The sequence below is a fragment of the Marmota marmota genome, unplaced genomic scaffold (assembly GCF_001458135.2).
Source record: "Marmota marmota marmota unplaced genomic scaffold, marMar, whole genome shotgun sequence".
Lineage (NCBI taxonomy): Eukaryota > Metazoa > Chordata > Mammalia > Rodentia > Sciuridae > Marmota > Marmota marmota.
The window spans coordinates 1,043,693-1,061,657 of NW_025999977.1; the positions used below are offsets into that span (position 1 = coordinate 1,043,693).

A 17,965-nucleotide genomic window follows, 5' to 3' on the forward strand; every position below is an offset into this window, starting at 1 on the left:
TAAGAGGTTTTTCATTGTCTTCTATATTGTTTGTGGCACTTCATCCTATTTTGCCAACTTTCTTCTCTGTCACTTTTTAGGATGGAAAGAAACTACTCTTGATACTTTTCATTCATCCTCCTTCAGGGTCTTTATTGCTTACAGCCTTGAAGAGTTTCAAATCGTGGTCTCTTTTGGCCATGAGGTGTTAGTAAGCAACCACTTAAAGATGAAATTGGGCCAGGAGTTTAGTGTGATTTTTGTAGGTCTTGTTTTTTAGAAAACTAGAAAAGTGTGTGTGTGTGTGTGTGTGTGTGCGCGCTCATGACGTACGTGTGTACATGTGATGTAGAGTATATATACTGTATAATACAATATATGTTTATATCTGTATGCATATGTGCACATATAGTGAACACAGTATACATATCTACAAATGATGTCACTTACCTTTGTCAGTGTTTCATTCAGTGATTTTGGGAAACTTGGCTCGTCTATTTTGTTAAGCCCACACTACATGCGTAAGTAAATCTACACGCGTAAGCAGATCAGGACTATTTGATGCAGTGTTCCTGCCATACTAGTGTTCTAATGCATTTGTTTTCCTTTATTAATAGCTTTCTGATCCATCATTGGAACTATAATAATTTTAAATGTGGACAGTCTAAAGTGTTTCAGCCAGTCTCTTAATATTTACATATCGCCTCAGAGTATTTGTTTAATTAAATTCTTATGATCTTTTATAAAGAATCTTAAAGAATTTTACCAACATGCCCTAGAATGAGGCTCACATGATTATGGTAGATGTGCAGTATAATGGTAGTTTCATTTAGCTCCAACATTGCATATTTAAGAGTTAAACAAGGCACATCGAATTCTATACAGTGAAGCTGTACCTAATTTATAGGTATATTATGCATTGCTTCTCTGCTTCTAGCAATTTCCCAGATTAGGTTCAGCTGGGTATCACCAGTTTATAGAAATACTCATTTATTCCTTCTAATTGGCAGCAACTTGTGGCTGCTGATAATCATGATCACCACAGAAAGATGCGATGGAATAAATCTTTTTGTACTTTACACAAATCCGTATAAAGGACAAAATGAAGCCACTAACATAGTCTGTCTTGCCTTTGTATCTTTTGCTTACTGATAGGGATGAATTGTTCTGCATATTATTATGACCTTAGTTATGGCAGTCTCTGTGTCCTTAATTTGGAGTTTTCTTGATTTCACTCATTTATTTTCTGTTTTATTTCTGTTGTTGATTTGACTGATGTTTTGTGACAAACTCTCCAATTTTCCTGTGGTATTTAACTAAAACCAGGTTTTTAGCAGGTCCTTTGGGTAAGAGCCAGTTGAAACTGCTCCACCCTGTTTTATGCCTCTGAAAACAGCCATCCTTGGGGTTCTCTTTGTGCCTTGGGGGAGATCTCTATCACAGTGTTGTTTTGGTTGCCTGGGCTGTCTTGGTGAAGCTGGTTAGATATCTTTGGTAGCTGTAAGGGTGGAAAAAGGGTTTGAATGTGATCTCCTGTGGCAGTACAAAAATCTTTGGGTCTAGTATTCGGCTAAGAATTCTTTAACTTGCATATGCTTCTCCTATTATGGATGATGATGTACATTGGTCTACTTTGTCTTTATGCGTCCATAGCATCCAGATTATAATACTAAGGTCTGAATTAAATCAATAGACAGTGTGAAGTAAGGAGAAGAGACTTTAAACTCTTTTTGACCTCCTGCAGTTTCTCTTTCAACATCATGCTCAAATCTGTTTTCCACTTTATTTTTAACTTGGAATAAACAGAAATACTAATGATGCTTTTATGGAGCTTAATGAGAAGAAAATGTTTGAGGACTAAAACCATGACAGAAGTTAAAAAGCATATATATGGAAAATAAAAGGCCAGAATAAATTCTGGAATTTTTTCTTGGATTAATCAAAACCAAAAAACAAAATGTTCAGTTCTTGGTGTCTTGAAGTTCTCTCAGGTTCTGAAAATATCTCAACAGATATGCTTTGGGTTTTCTGATACTTGTTCCATCCACCTTTGAAATAATCAGAAAACCCCATCGATTAGTTTCCTATCCTTCTCTTTGTCCATCTTCAGCATACCTGGAGAGCCCTCTGTCTTAAACTGTAGATAAAATGGGTAAGACAGTCTTTACCCAAGAGGAGATTAACAATCTAGAATGGAGATTGATAAATCAATAGGCAATAAAATACAGTTTAATAAATTCCGTGAGGATGGTAATCACTAGTAGGAAGTGCATACCAGAATCTTGGAGATTAAGGGAGGGTTTCCCAGAAGACCACAATCTTGGAGATTAAGGGAGGGTTTCCCAGAAGATGTGAGCTGAGATTTGCAGGGTAAACACTGATTACTCTGAACTAAATTGGAAGAGGGAAGAATAGTCTTGGTTTGAGTCACAGATTCCTTAGCAATGTGTAGATCTTTGATTTGCCTGTTACCTTTAAAGACTATCATTCAGGATACTTTCCTTTGCAAGTAGCAGGACGCAAAGGGAAAGTAGCTTTAACAACAGGAAATTTATTGTCACATGGTATGAAATCTGAAGATAGGACTCTGTCAAGGACCAAAGTGTTTTCCATCTTTCCCCTTCGATGTCCTCAGATTACTGGGATATCTCCTCTCATCTCAGGATGGATGCTGCATTTCCAATTATTATACTTTCAAAGGATAATGTCCAAAGTAGGAAGAGGAATTTCTTTTTCTGCATCCTTCATGAAACAAACAATCTTGACCTTTACTAACAGATTTCCCTTTACCATTCATTGGTGAGAGTTATGTGACATACCTTATATTAACTGGTCATTAAAAGGGGAATGGAATCACCATGATTAATTTACCCAGGAATTATCATTTACTTCTTGTGCTGGGATGGGAAGGGTAAGTACCAAAATGAATTGAGACTCTTCCAACAACAAGAAGGCAATAGCTGTTGTATTATAGGTACAGCTAATAGGCAGCAACTGACTCATCTTGAAGTAGAAGTTTGTCTCTGGCTCTTTTAAACCACTTAGCTTTGTGTTGGGCTTCATATTGCATTAGCCTTTTCTAATTTTGTTTTCTTTGGGAGTCAAGCCCAGCTGTATCAGTAACAAGCAGTCTTAATTTTGATTAAGGCGTTTAACTTTTCTTGGCCTCAGTTTCCTTGAGTGTACAATGAGAACTTTATACTCTTAGACTCTAAGACCTCTTTGAACTCTGAGCGTGTTGGGGGCTCTTGTGCCTTGCTTTCCTTGCTCTAGCAGGAGACAGACTAATATATTAGACTTCTTCTCTCTTCTCTTAGGGACTCATGCATGCTAGGCAATTGCTTTACCTCTGAGCTATATCCTCAGCCCCCGGACTGATGAGAGGAAGCTTTCTAATTGTGTGAATTGGCAAGTTAATTTATCTTCTTGAGTTTCAGGTTACTTGTTTGTAAAATGGGAATAATGCCTAATTTATAAGATGCATAGAATTTAAATGAAATAGCATAATGCTTATAACATTATCCCCTACCTTTGACAAGCAGAGTTGAGCTGATATAAGTTCTAGCAAGTTATATAATTCTGTAATGGTTTAGTATAAGACAAGAGTAAATATTTGCTGAATCAATTCCTCAAATGCCATTTAAAAGTTAAATCTCTGTCTTAATATGTACATGAAATCTAGGTGGGAGAGGGATAGAGCCCACTACGATTTTTAGAAGTGGGCATCAGATATGGACACTAGGATAAATATTTTGCTTTTCCCCACCTAAACCTGTTGGGAAGGGGGTTTGGAAATTAGATCCCACAGGCTAGTGTTTATTTAGTAGAGGCAAAATTTGGGCTATAAAAAGTTATTGTTAGTTTCCTAGTATTTCTTCTTGTTTACCTTTTTACTAAGTTCTAGAATATTCTTGGGATTGTCTGTCAGAAATACTTAAACCAGTGGTGTAGTTCATCCTATAGTCTTATTTGCGGCCTACCTGGACATGTCAGAAGCATAAGACTTCATTTTAAAGATCCTTTTTTTTTTTCAATAGAAATGAAAATTTAAATATTAGAGTAATTTATATTAGAGTAATTTAGTAATTAGGTATAAGTCTTTGGCCAACAAGTTTTATAGAATATAGTTTTTAGATTTTTAAGCAGTCCCTTTTACTTGGCTAAGTCAAATTTAAAATTTAAGGAATGTTTGAAATAGGCCACCACTAGATGGCAGTCTTTCTCTACTTTTTCATTTGTTTGGGGGGAAAGGTGCTACATTTTGTTCAAGTATAATGTTGACTACCAATATTAGGTTAATTTTAGTTGAGCTCTGATCTTTCCCAATTGATTTGTTTATTTACTTTTGCCTTTTATGTCTGATAAATATGTTGATTAACAATGAATTATGCTGATAGATATGCCTGAAATGCTGATTCAAAGTGAAAAGCTGATTCAAAGGTTGTGGTCAGCCCACAGTTGCCTTGCCCTGTGGTAGACATTTTGAAATAAAACCTTTAAATCCTTGCTTTTTTTTTTAAAAATTATTTTTTAGTTGTAGTTGGACACAGTACCTTTATTTTATTTATTTATTTTTATGTGGTGCTGAGGATCAAACCCAGGGCTTCACATGTGCTAGGTGAGCACTCACCACTGAGCCACAACCCCAGCCCCTAAATTCTTGCTGTTTAACCTGTTCGATAACCATATGGAAACTATGGATCCTTTTTCCTTAAAAAACACATGTGTGCGTGCACGCGCACACACACACACACACACAAATCTTTTAAGATCTCTCTGTGAATCTTAGATTTCCTAGGCATACCTATGAACAAAGCAAGTCTGCTAAATATAGTCCACATTCCCTATTTTACATATGTGCTCTTAGATTTTATTTGAACTTAAAAATGATTTTTAAAATTTATTTTTATTTTTAGTGCATTGTAGTTATTCATAATAGTAGGGTTCCTTTTGACATATTCGTAAATGCATGTAACATAGTTTTCTCCATTTCAATTCCCAGTACTATCTCCTTACTTTCCTTCCTCCCTCTCCCATTATTTCAGCTTTTTTTTTTTTAAATTCTTAAAATTCCATGTCAGCTTTTCATGTTATTCAGCATTGGTTAGAGACAATCATAAAGATTCTGAATAGGAGAAAGAAGTAGGAGTTACTGATAAGGAGACAGAAAATTCATTAACTTGTTTGAAATACCACCTTTTTATTCTGAAAAATATTAATATTCTGAAAAATGTATGATCTTTGCATTATTGACTGATTTTGAAGGTGGAGGTGAATTGCAGAAATTTAGAGCTAAGTTAGTACTTCAGAGAATTTGTAATTGATTGCTTCCTATTCTGTTGAAGAGAAAGCTGAGGGTCAGAGAGTTTAACTGAACTGGCCAGACTCAAAGCTAATTACAGTACTGAGGCTAAAGCCATATTTGAGCAGCTAAAACTCAAATTTCCTTTCTTTAATTTTTGATTTCTGTTTTGTTTTAAATAGGAAATTCAGGGAGTTTAGGGAGGCCTGATTAATATAAGTTCTATATTTCTTAACTTTGGGATTTTTTTCTCTCCAAGGTAGTCCTTTGTGATGTTAATGTAGATCTTTGGAGGGAAACAGGGAAAAGTTCTCCCTGGTAGAAAGAGCTAGATTTGCTACCTGAGATGTATTGTTGAGGTAGAATGTACTGAATTTGAAACCAAGAGGTTGTTTAATATTGAGTATGTCAGCTTATGTCATTTAGATTGAGGAATTTTCCATGGTTTCTCCAAATGGCAAGGAACATGGATATCTTTAGGTATTGCGTTTTCTTTTCCTTTGAAAGGGGAAAAATTAAAGTTAATTGAGATTTGTTGAAATGTCAGCAGTCAATTCTGGTTTGTGTATTCTAAATGGCTTCTTCTGGCAAGCATAACCATATGGGGAATTGTTTATAATTTGCTGGACTCTGTCCTTTTATCGTGGAAGAAGGGGAGCGAATCCAGACTGATCCACCTTTTCTGAAGTAAGTGTCAGGCACATATATGTTGTGTCAGTTTGAGTTTTGGGCAGTGGAGCTGCTGGGCACAACTCACCAGCCATTTATCAAGCAGAAACTAACTTTATTTCTGGAACACACCCGGTACCACACAAGCTCTTCAGGAATTCCCTCAGAGCCCAACTGGCACAAGGGCTTCCAGCAAGCCTCTCAGCCCCCCACTCCTCCCGATTGGCTGGGTCGCGTGGGCGGAGCCAAAAGAGTCCCCCAATGAGCAGCTCTGTGGTCTGAAAGGGCGAGGAAACAGCCCAATGAGCATCACCACAGAGGAGGCAATCAGCTGGCAGCTGGAAGTTTGCTGGGGCCACGGTGAGCCAATCAGCTGGAAGTTTGCTGGGGCTGCTGTGAACCAATCAGCTGGAAGTTTGCTGGGGCCCCTTTGGCTGTGGCTCTCAACACTGCTGTGTTGAGGAGAGCATGCTATCCACAGGATCCAGGGTGGTGATCTGGCACCCACCAATGATAACAGGATCCAAAAATGTTGGCAGTGAGAATGTATATGTGTTGAAGAAACTTCAGAGATCAAAAAAGTCTTAGAGATAGTGTTAGTCATCTTTAGTCAGTGAATATTTACTTATTGACTGCTACCTGTTGGGCACTGTTCTGGATGTAGAGTTCTTTCCTTTATTGGAGTGGGTTGGAGAGAGAGATAGACAATAAATGATGGATGATGAGGAGGAGATTATTCAGACATACAGGGAAGGAACATCAGTACTAGCATAACAGCACACTGTTGTGTGGAAGGTGTGTAATGAAGCAGAGGATAATGGGGATGGGGAGTACAGAATGGAGACTATTAGACTACTAGATTGGTCTGAGGTGGTCATGTTATTGATGGGGACTTGGGTTTTGAAAGAAATGGTGGGATTTGGTCAATTTTAAGATACGTTTTAGAAGTTGAATTGTCACGCTTATCAGTGGAGTGCATGGGGGTGAGGATGGGACGAGATGGGTTTGACGTGACTACTGAATATTTGACTTGGGCAACTAGATAGTGCTATTAGTTGTGATGGAGTAGTTGGGTAGTTTGGAGGAGGAACAGGTTTGGAAGTGGAAATAGGTTGGTAATAATTTTTTTTTTTTCCCTGTGTTAGACTTGTGATGGGTTTTAAAAGTTCAGTTGGAGTTAGTAAGTAGAAGCTGGACATTTGAGTCTAGTGCCCAGGGAAGTGCTCTGAACTGTAGGTATAGATTAGGAAGTCAGCACTATATAATATAGATGGTATTTAAAGCTATGAGACTGCATGAGAGAGCATAGAGAAGAGAAGTGATTTTAGGAATATTTAGAAATGTAATAGTGGCAGAGGAGCTAAGAGGGAGATTGAGAGGGAGTGTCAGTGAAAGGTGGAATAACAAGTTACTGTGGTATCATTGACGTCTACAGAAGGGACTGTTTAAAGAAGAGAATATCAAACCCTAGCCAATGCTGCTAGTAGGTGGAGTACAAGGAATAAGTCTAGGAAGGTAAAAAGTGAGGGGGTGAGGAGAGGAGAAAGACTTACCTGGAAGGGCAGCAGAAAAAGGAGATGGTAACTGGAGGGGGATGGGTGGGGCAGGTTTTAAGAATTCGTTTATATACAAATGAGAATGATCTAGCAGAAGGGGAGAAAGATAGGATGCAGAGGAAGGATAAAGGGGATTACTGCAGGAGTGATGTCCTTGAGACAATGAGAAAGGTCAACTGCAGGCAAGAGCTTGGAACATGGCTTCCATTGCTGTGGGAGGGTGGACATAGTAAGTGGTACTGATGTAAGTAGGCTGGTTGATTTTCAGCGGGGAGGAGGAGTTATTTCATTATGTCTGTTTTTTTTTTTTTCTTTAAAGTATGAAATAAGGTCAGTAACTGAGAGTTAAGGGGCAAACATTTGAGGAAAGGAGAAATTAAGGTTCCCACACTTAGATACAAAGTGAATTGGTGGTGGTGGGGTGGTGGTGGTAATAGTTGTAGAGGTTGAGCATCCCTAATCCGAAAATCCCAAATTTTAAATGCTCCCATATTCAAAACTTTATGAGTGTGCACGTGACAGATGTCACAAGTAGAAAGTTCCATTCCTGTCCTAATGTGACTAATTGAAGTCAAAACATTGGTACAGGGCTGGGGATATAGCTCAGTTGGTAGAATGCTTTCCTTGCATGCCCAAAGCCCTGGGTTTAATCCCAAGCACCACAAAAAAATAAAACAAGACAAAAACAAAAACACTGATACAATAAAAATATTGTGTAAAATTACTTTCAACCTTGGTGTATAAAGTGTATTTGAAACATTAATGAATGTTATATTTAGATTTGAGTCCCTTCTCCATTACTTCATAATGCATATGCAAATGTTCTAAAACTTTTTTTTAAAAAAGTGAAATCTGAAACCCTACTGATCTCATTTTGGATAAGCATTTTGTATAAGGCAGACTCAGCCTGTAGTAAGTAGGATTTTCTAGTATTATTAAGTGTCTAATTTAGATTTGTAGCTTTATAGCTTTACTGAGTCTAGTCAGCACAGCTCTGTGATTTTTCTTCAGCATTGTTCAGTTTCTTGGGTCTAGTCATGGAGTAGTTATTGGATAATTGGGTTTACCAAAATTGAGCTTTTCTAAACTAGTTAAATTGAGAAAGAAGGGGACAGGGGAGTTGTAATTTAGTCCTTTCATTTTATGATGAGGATTCTGTGATGAATACTGTTAAATATATTTTGTGAAAGAAATTCTTAGTAAAGTTTATTGGTAGCAATGTAAATCAGTTACAATTAAAAAACAAACTAAACAATTTACCAAATGAATAAATCTTAACCACTATTAATTGCCTATAATGCATCTGGCAGATATGTCAATAATAGTATTTTGTTTTGTAAATAAATTGTAAAAAAAAAAACCAAAAAAACGTTGAGTTGATCTCCATTAGTACTTGAAAATACAAATACAGCAAGTCAAATAAAGTTCAGAAGACCTTATAACATATGACAAAATAGCAAAAAAAAAAAGCAAAGACAATTTTTAAATTGCTTAATTTATTTCTTAGGTTTTTTTAATATAAAAAAATAGTACATGTTTTTTTGATTATACATGAAACTTCACCTCCAATTGTCTTTTTTTTTCAAATATTTAATATTTCTTCATTGTCAAAATCTTAAAATTTCACTTTTGGCTGGACTTTTCTCCCTTGATCTTTTTTTTTTTTTTGTTATTCTGAAATAGTTATCATGGAAGGAATTATGACCTTTGTACAGCAGAAAATGGTCACTTAGCAGATGTGAATACTGGTCTGGGTTCTCAAATTTCTTCACCTTTTTCATTGTGATCAAGTGCCTTGATGTATGACTGGAAAGCTTCCGCTCACAGTTGCTGATGAGTTTCAGGCAAGAGTGCCAGGATACCATCTATTCAGCAAGCTCTTCTATATATACAGTGGTAACCAATAGATTAATCTTGCACCTAATATGATGGTCTAGCTTCAAAGTTAAACAGGTCAAAAAACATATCATTAAGGTGATAACTCAATGAAACCGGAACATGGCTTTCTGAACTTTCTATTTTCTTTTCTTTAAAAACCCTCTTTGGTATTTCTTTCTGTGTTTTTGTAGATTCTCTGATACTATGTGGAGGATCAGTGATAATAGCATCAAAATGTGTTTCCTTCCTGCAGGAAGGTTTAGATACATCTGAAACCAGGACGTACAGGGAATACTTCTGATGAAAATTTGCTCTATTATTTTCATGTGGTCCTCTCCAGTTCTGATTTTTCCTATTAGCCTTTCTGAACCCATGAACTATATTGTAGTCTATGTCTGTCTCATATATACATATATATGCACTAAAATGAGCAGAAGCTATCAGGAGGCCACCTGTTCCATCAAATGGATTGAAAACAGAATCATTTTCTATCACTTTTTCATGGTTTGCCATGACGAGTGGTAAACCTTCATCCATATTTGTATTTCTAGTAAAGTGTCTCTTTTTAACACTGTGTGACTCAATTAGCTCTCTCTGTTCATCTAATATATGGATTCTCAGAGATGCGGTTAGGTCCAAACCATAAGCCTCCAAAATAGAGAATATGTGTTGTGGTTTCTTTAAGTTCACTTTTCCTTTAAATGGCAGAAATTTAAGGGGGTCTATTCGTTTGATTTTTTTCTTCTTGTGTCAACGTTTTATTAAATGTGTGAATCTTTATTTTATATGTAGAGTCTGAATGCAGAAATGGAACTATCTCCTCAGGGTAATTTTTAAGAGAACTGTACACCTCTTCAGGAGATCTTCTGTGACCCCATAGTTCAAATATAGACTTGGCACCCACTGTCCAATTTATTAAGTGTCTTGTAGTATCTTCAGAGGGCATACTAAAAATCCCCTAAGTTGCCTGACAAACTGACCTCCAAAAAGCTAAAGCAAAGATTTTATCTCCCTCCTTGTCTCGGGTTCCTCTCTAGTGTTCTCTAAGTGATGTTTTTGCCTGGAAGTCCAGAATTATCTCTATAGGTGGGATTGCAGATGCTCCTGAGCCTTGAGCAGTAGGTGCCTGTTCAAGGTGGCCGACCTTGCCATTGTGGCTGCCCTTCCATGTTCCTGCAGGGCTAGCATGGTTGGTTGTGTTTCAGTAAAGAGAAAGCAAAAATTTGGATTTTCCTGAAAAATACTCTGTTAACATTGAGACAGTGTTAATACAATTGGATTACTTTGTGGTTTACATACCCTGAATATCTAATTTCTAAAGAAATTTGCTTTTGGGTTTGTAGTCTTTTTTTTTCTTTTTTTTTAGATGTAAATGTGACACCTGGCTGAGGTTGTAGCTCAGTGGTAGAGTGCATGCCTAGCAGCGCAGGTGTCCAGGTTCAATCCCTAGCATGGGGTGGGTTGGGGTGGAGGATAAATAAGTAAATAAATAAATAGGAGCAAATGTGACATAATCTCCATGTCATTTTTTTTTTAAAGGTCTGTCTATGATGGTGAAGAACATGGACGATTCATGGAGAAGCTTGAAACTCGTATCCGTAATCATGACAGAGAAATTGAGAAAATGTGCAACTTTCATTACCAAGGCTTTGTGGACTCTATTACCGAACTGCTGAAAGTGAGAGGAGAAGCCCAGAAACTCAAAGTAAGGAGTCTATGGGATTATGTTGCTGGTCATGTATTTGTGGTAAAGATTTTTGTGTAGTAAGAAAGGAATTTATACTGAAACCTCGATAATTGAGATCATGTCCATTAGCTAAAAAGCATACCCTTTTAAATTAGAGTTTAATTGGGAAACCTACACATGGTTCAGAACCAGTGATCAGTAATTGTTTCTTTCAAACAGAAACGTAAGAGTTTTGTTATTCCTTGATGGATATAGCCATCTCTGTAGGATGACAGAATTTATGGGGCATTGCTATAAGATTATTTGCAATATGGCACCTAGGCCAAGGATAAAAAGAGTTGTGGTCGTTGTGGAATGTCTCCTACCAGAGGGTGACGATGCTTTCTTGCTTTGACAAATTGGGAAGGAGTCTAGGCACATTGGTCTGGTCATTTGCATGGCAAATTCCCATATGTTGTATACCAGAGTTTGCTTATTGATCTTAAATCTAACTACCCTACTAACACTTCTATTATGTCAAATAGTACATGTTTATATTTTTTGAGTTTTTATGAAAATACTTCGCATATGATATGTAAGTAGTAACAGTTTTATTTTTTATTTCTAGTGCTTATGCTTTTAATTATTTTTTCTTACCTGATTTTGAATTATAATCCTAAAGGATTTTCTTGGACATGAGGTTAATTTGACAGTAAGTATAAAATTCATCTAAAAGAATACATTAGTGGGTTGGGATTGTGGCTAGCGGTAGAGCGCTCGCCTAGCACGTGCGAGGCCCTGGGTTAGATTCTCAGCACCAAATAAAGGTAAAATAAAGATATTGTGTCCAACTACAACTAAAATAATAATAAATATTAAATAAATAAATAAAAGGATACATTGGTGAGAAAGGCAAAGAAACAATTTTATTGAGGGGTAAAATGGGCTATCAGTTATTAAATTTTATTCTAAAGCTAAGGTATTTTAAAAATTCATCTGACTGCAAAACATGACCTAAATGGACATGAAACTATCAAATTTCTTAATTTACTCTGTTTATTGTGGGTTATTATGTTTTGCTACAGAAACATGAATATGTTTGATTATAGGGTGCTGAGTTGGTTCTCATTTGGGGATATTATAATATACGTGTACCTCATTATCTTTATGAAACCTACAAAATTCTGAAGTCAAAAACACATCAGGCCCTAAGGTATATTTTTTATTTTTTGCTGCTGGGGATTAAACCCAGGTGTGCTCAACCACTGAGCAACATCTTTAGCCCTTCTTATTTTATATTTTGAAACAGGGTCTCTCTAAATTGCTTATGGCCTTGCTAAGCTGCTGAGGTTGTCCTGGAAATTGTGATCTTCCTGCTTCAGCGTCTCTAGTCACTAGGATTACAGGTGTATCTGTACCCAGTGGTCCTAAGGTTTTAAAAAGGAGTTCATGAACCTATATAGAAGCATGCATCCATCTTGAGAAATAGAATATTGCCAAAATTATTTAATCTCTCTTTTGTACCTCTCTAGTGGCTTCCTCCAACTAAGAATGAACAATCTTTTGATTTGTTGTTAATGTGCTCCTTGGGCTCACTCAGCCACCCCAGCTTCCTGTCCTCGTCTTGGGCTGTTCTTTTCTGTGCACTGTGGATACCTAAATCCCAAGTTTCTTTCACAGTTTCTTTAGGACTGTGCTCCATGATGGGCAATGGGATACTGAGGTGGCCATGTAGTGGAATACTTGCCTGGCCAGCTAGTAGTAAACATTGCCCATAACTGTGCTCACTAGTTATTGGTATCACTTGCTAATTGGTACTCTTCTGTTCTTCCTCTTACTTCTGTCCAATTACTTCACATTGGTTCAAGTTACAAATTCCTTCAGATTGGTTAGGATGCCTCTGAAGGAACACCTAAACTAGATGCAGGGTTTTTGGCTGATTCAGGCTCCCACCCAGTTACTGGATATTAATGTTCAGCTGTATACCTGGTAGGCTCTGCACTTGGGGTATCCATTAGACCTAGGTTAAGAACCTAGGAAATGTAGAGTTTTCTAAACTCTAGAAAAGAGTTTAAAAGATGGAGCTGATTAAGTATTGATGACTTCCATTACCGTTTTAACATAACAGTGAAAAAAATTGTACATTTTAGGATGCCCATTATTTCCTTTGATTTACAGCAAGAATATACTTGTATGTGTATGTACACATTTATATTTTCTGAATCAAAAAAGTATCATCCCAGATAGTTGATATATTTTCTTTTCATTGTAATGTATTGAAATACTTATTGAAATAATTACTATATTTCTTACCAGAAGCATTGCTTAGGTGCCTATGGGTATGTTTTAGACCATGGTTTGCATGAAATCAGTTGAGTGAGCTTTGATCAGTATTTTTTTTTTAACAAAAATTGAAATTAAAGAGAAGACAATTGAGTAGAAATAAAAGTGTATTACATGTAGCAAGGGTGAACAGTATTTCTTGAAAATTGTTCAGTTTATGTGTGTGTACATGTATGCATGTGTGCATGCATATGCTCCCTACTTCTGACTGAGTTGCAGTGTACATTGTATTTTTTACATTGAGTATGAGATAAAGAAATAAGATGCTGAGTTAGTTGTGTTCATGGAGGACTGAATTTAGAAGACCTCAGTATAGGATTTTAAAAGTCCAGCTAATTATCAGTTAACTACTTTTTAAAAAAATTTTCTTTTAGTTATACATGGATACAATATCCTTATCTTGTTTATTTGTTTTTATGTGATGCTGAGAATGGAACCCAGGGTCTCTCACATGAGAAGTGAGCGCTCTACCGCTGAGCCACAACCCCAGTCCTTAACTACTGTTGTTGACAATACTTCTATTACTGCCTTAGATATGAGTTTTGGGCAGCTACATCACACCCTTAGTTCATATTGAGCTCACAGTTCAATAAAACAACAAATTATTTCACATGTGGTGCTATTAGGTATATAATAAAGAGGTAATTTGGTGTTTCTTGCCTCTTTCTGATACTTTATAAAGGATTTCTGGGGAAGGTTAGGTTTCATTTTGTCTTTGGAAGCAGAATGCATATGGTAATCTTCTCTGGACATGTAGTACAATTCAGGGCAATGATTTAAAAAAGTGTGTTTTCTGAAAAACTGGTTCCTTGGGATGATCTTGAATAAAAGGATGTTAAATAAGTTTGGAAAACCCTCCATATGATGTACTTTTCTTGGGCATTTATACTGCATGTTATATCATGTTTGCGTGCATGTTTGTGTGCGTATGTGCACAAGGAATGTCATAGGAAAAACTGGGTTGAAGAGTGCAGTAAAAGTATAAGTAGTACCAATGTTGATAAGGTCTGAGATGATGAAGATGTTATAGTCTTAATTTTTTAACATGGGTGTAGACATCAAAAGTAGATTAGTAAGAGGATGTGCCTGTTCCTTTAAATTACAAACTATATATAGGTCATTCAATGATTTAATCACATATTTTGACCATTGGAATGGGAGATTAAGGAGAATATAGAGCTGTTGGGAGCTATTAAGAATTAATAATCCAGGGGCTGGGGTTGTGGATCAATGGTAGAGCGCTTGCCTAACATGTGTGAAGCCCTGGCTTCGATCCTCAGAACCACATATAAATAAAGGTGTGCAACTACAATTAAAAAATAAATAAATATTTTTTTAAAAAGAATTAATGATCCAGAAAGAACTAAGATAAAAACATCTTCTAAAATTAGGATAATAAACACAGAAAAATTGACTTGAGTTAAAAAATCGAATTTATACCGAGCCTTTTCAGGAATACATTGATGAGGTGAGGAATATATATGATAAAATTTGTTCTTTCTTGGTAAGATTCTTTGTGGGTTACTTTTTCTATTATATTTTTCTCTCTTCTTTTTTTTGTTTTAAAAGTTAAAGTGTGATATTTGGTCATTATTGTATCTTAGTTTGGAATGTTTCAAACTAAAGATATCTGTCAGTAAAATTTTCTTTTCATTATTCAAAAGGTCATGCAAAAGATCCAGTAACAAAGTTGATGTCATTTAAATTCAAGAGACTGCTCATGACCAATATATGATAGAATACTGAACTATCTAGCTACCTGAGTCTTTTCACATGAAAATTTGATCTTTATTCAACTGTTGTCTAAATGTGTGTGTGTGTGTGTGTGTGTGTGTGTGGTTTTTTTTTTTATGAGTTTAAATTGTCTTCTCTCCACAGAATCAAGTGACGGATACTAATAGAAAACTACAGCATGAGGGAAAGGAAGTAAGGCCAGTTTATCTTTTGACCAAGCTTTTGTTTCATGCCATTCTCTTTTGATGACTGTTCTTCATTTAGTGGGCTTGTAAGACTATAAGCAGCATGTTGAAAGTAGTTGGGCATTATTGTTGCTTCTAGTATTTCTCTGAATTTAATGAATTTAGCCACTACAAAGTGTGATGAGAGTGTATGTAGCCTGTCTCTGATGTGTTTTAAGTCACTGAATGGTCCTAATGTGGCCAGTGCTGTTCTCCCTCCTGGAATGTTTTGTTCCCCCGTCCCCAATATTCACATACTTCAAATCTTTTCTCAAATCTTATCACCTTTTTTTTTAAATTGATGCATTTAAAAATATTGCCTTCTTAATAAAACCTTCCTAACCACCTTATTTGAAGATTTGAAGTTATAGTCTCACCTTCATTGCCTGCAATCTTTTTATATTTTTCCCACTTTGCTTTTCTCTATTATACTGTCATATTCTTTCTCTCTCTCTCTCTTTTTTTTTTTTTTTCGATATTGGGGATGGAACCCAGAGCTTCACACATGCCAGGCAAGCGCTTTACCACTGAGCTACATTCCCAGCTCTCATATTCTTGATATATATTTTTACTTATGTATTTGTTCTTTCTTTCTGTCTCCCTCCACTAGAAATTATGCTTCATGTGTTAAGAAATTTTTGTTTATCTTATTTATTGTATTCCTTCCATCTACTTAAACACTTTTTTGGCAGAAAGTGTTTAAAAAATGAATCATTACTCTCTTCATTGATGCACCCACTATTTAAACCTTTACATTTACATTGTTATTTTGTGTCCATTTCCTTACTGGATTTTTAATGCAGACCAATGACAAAGTCAGGACAGGTGTTATCACTATTTTATTAATGAAGAAACTAGAACAGGGGATTTGCTGAAGTTTACATTGTTCTGAGTATCCTGCCCCTTCCTTATGACCTAATCCTTATTTAGTGTTTAATTTTAATAATCTCTTAAGTTTAGATTTTGATTGTTAATGAGGGCCATTCTTGTTCATTCTTTTTTTGCACGATATTTAAGGAGATAACATTTTTAGGCATGGCTATGAGACGAATGCTGCAAGTGAATATGTAAATTTTGTTTTTTGTCTCACATAGTCTAGATTCTATAGAGTCCAGTTTCTCCTGATTATATTATGGGGCAACTTCAGATAGAAGCCTTTAGGATGGGAAGAAAAGTGGTTTGTCTTCACTAAACTGGATCTCTTAAAAAAGCCACATCTTCTAAGTGTGTGGTTTATTTGTTGAAATAGAGACTTTGTTGAAGATGATTTTCATGCACATTTGAAGCTGTATAGAAAGGATTGTTTTCCTCCAGGAGTCTAGCATGGCTGAAAGAAACTTAGGATCTCTTTAAAAGATTGATGAACTCCTAAATCATGAAGAGTCTCAAGGATTTGGAGAAAATACAAAAAAATTTTTTTCCCTCCTGGACAGCCCCTGTATTTTAGGATTTCATTTTATCTAGCCTTTGGTAGGGTAGTCTGTATCTTGAGGAGAAAGTGGGAAGCTGTGCAGGAATGTTTTACTGGTTAGAAAGGCAGTTCCTTAGTCCACTTGGCAGGTCTTACTATGAAACTGTCTGGGATTTTCTGATGAATTGAACACAGTGTGGAAAAATGTGACTGAAAGCTTTTTATTTATAGCTATTGGCATAATTCAGTTTTTTTCCCTCTTGCCAAGCTGGTAATAGCAATGGAAGAGCTGAAGCAGTGTCGACTACAACAGAGAAATATTTCTGCCACTGTTGATAAATTAATGCTGTGTCTTCCAGGTGAGGAACTGGAACTGGAGTAGGATTTTTGATACAATTCTTTTAGTTTTAATTAGTCTTTCATTTTCTCTCAATAATGCTTGTGTGTTCTTTTCTCTCTTTCAAGTCCTAGAGATGTACAGCAAACTGAGGGACCAGATGAAAACTAAAAGGTAAGATTTTTTTTCTTGAACAGTTTTTATTATTTCTGAAATTTCTGTTATTCAGACTACTTTCAAGGTCTATATTTGGTATTGCTGTTCAAAAAATAACAAGTTTGTAACATCTTCTGTATCTTTTTGTCTATCTGTTGATTCATCCTAGATTTATTTACATATACAAATGATCATGTATTATGTTTGATAACATATATACACAGTTTGATTTTTAGTTGTTTAGGGGAAAAACATGTAATTATTTTTGTGATGGTTTGAGAAACATGTTTTGTAAGTTTAATATTGTCATAGAAAAAAATAGTCCCTAATTCTGGTACAAGAATGTATTTGTCAGGGTTCTCTAAAAAATAGCCAGTAGGATAGTGTGTGTGTGTGTGTGTGTGTGTGTGTGTGTATATCTGGGGAAGTATTTGTTTTAGAAATTGGTTTCATGATAGTGAGTCTAAAACCTGTAGGATAGGCTAGTGAGCTACAAGCCCATGGAAGAGTTAATTTTATAGCTTAAGTCCAAGGGCAATCTGCTGGTGGACTTCCTTCTTCCTAAGGGGAGGTCAGCTTTTTATTTTTTTTAAACTAAGGTCTTCAACTGTGCTTGGAGGGCCACTCATATTATGAAGGGTAATCTTCTTTATTCCTAGTCTCCTGATTTAACATACATCTTGTCCAAAAAAAAAAAAAAAACCTTTACA

The 17,965-nt window shown here is 35.9% G+C and overlaps 1 protein-coding gene and 1 pseudogene across 9 annotated transcripts in view; one reads left to right on the top strand and one right to left on the bottom strand.

Annotated features, from left to right (window-relative positions):
- Nucleotides 1-17,965, top strand: part of Exoc6b (exocyst complex component 6B) — a 586,101-nt gene that overhangs the window by 75,787 nt on the left and 492,349 nt on the right. For 5 of the 9 annotated variants that reach the window (XM_048804120.1, XM_048804114.1, XM_048804119.1 and 2 more), the window contains exons 2-6: nt 10,924-11,089; nt 11,733-11,762; nt 15,272-15,319; nt 17,031-17,121; nt 17,228-17,273. In XM_048804120.1, the coding sequence (XP_048660077.1) occupies nt 10,924-11,089; nt 11,733-11,762; nt 15,272-15,319; nt 17,031-17,121; nt 17,228-17,273 (381 nt within the window). Of the gene's footprint in view, nt 1-10,923; nt 11,090-11,732; nt 11,763-15,271; nt 15,320-17,030; nt 17,122-17,227; nt 17,274-17,965 lie in introns of those variants that run through there. The other 4 variants (XM_048804116.1, XM_048804117.1, XM_048804118.1 and 1 more) reach the window with 3 other exon arrangements.
- LOC107136948 lies at nt 9,107-10,756 on the bottom strand (annotated as a pseudogene).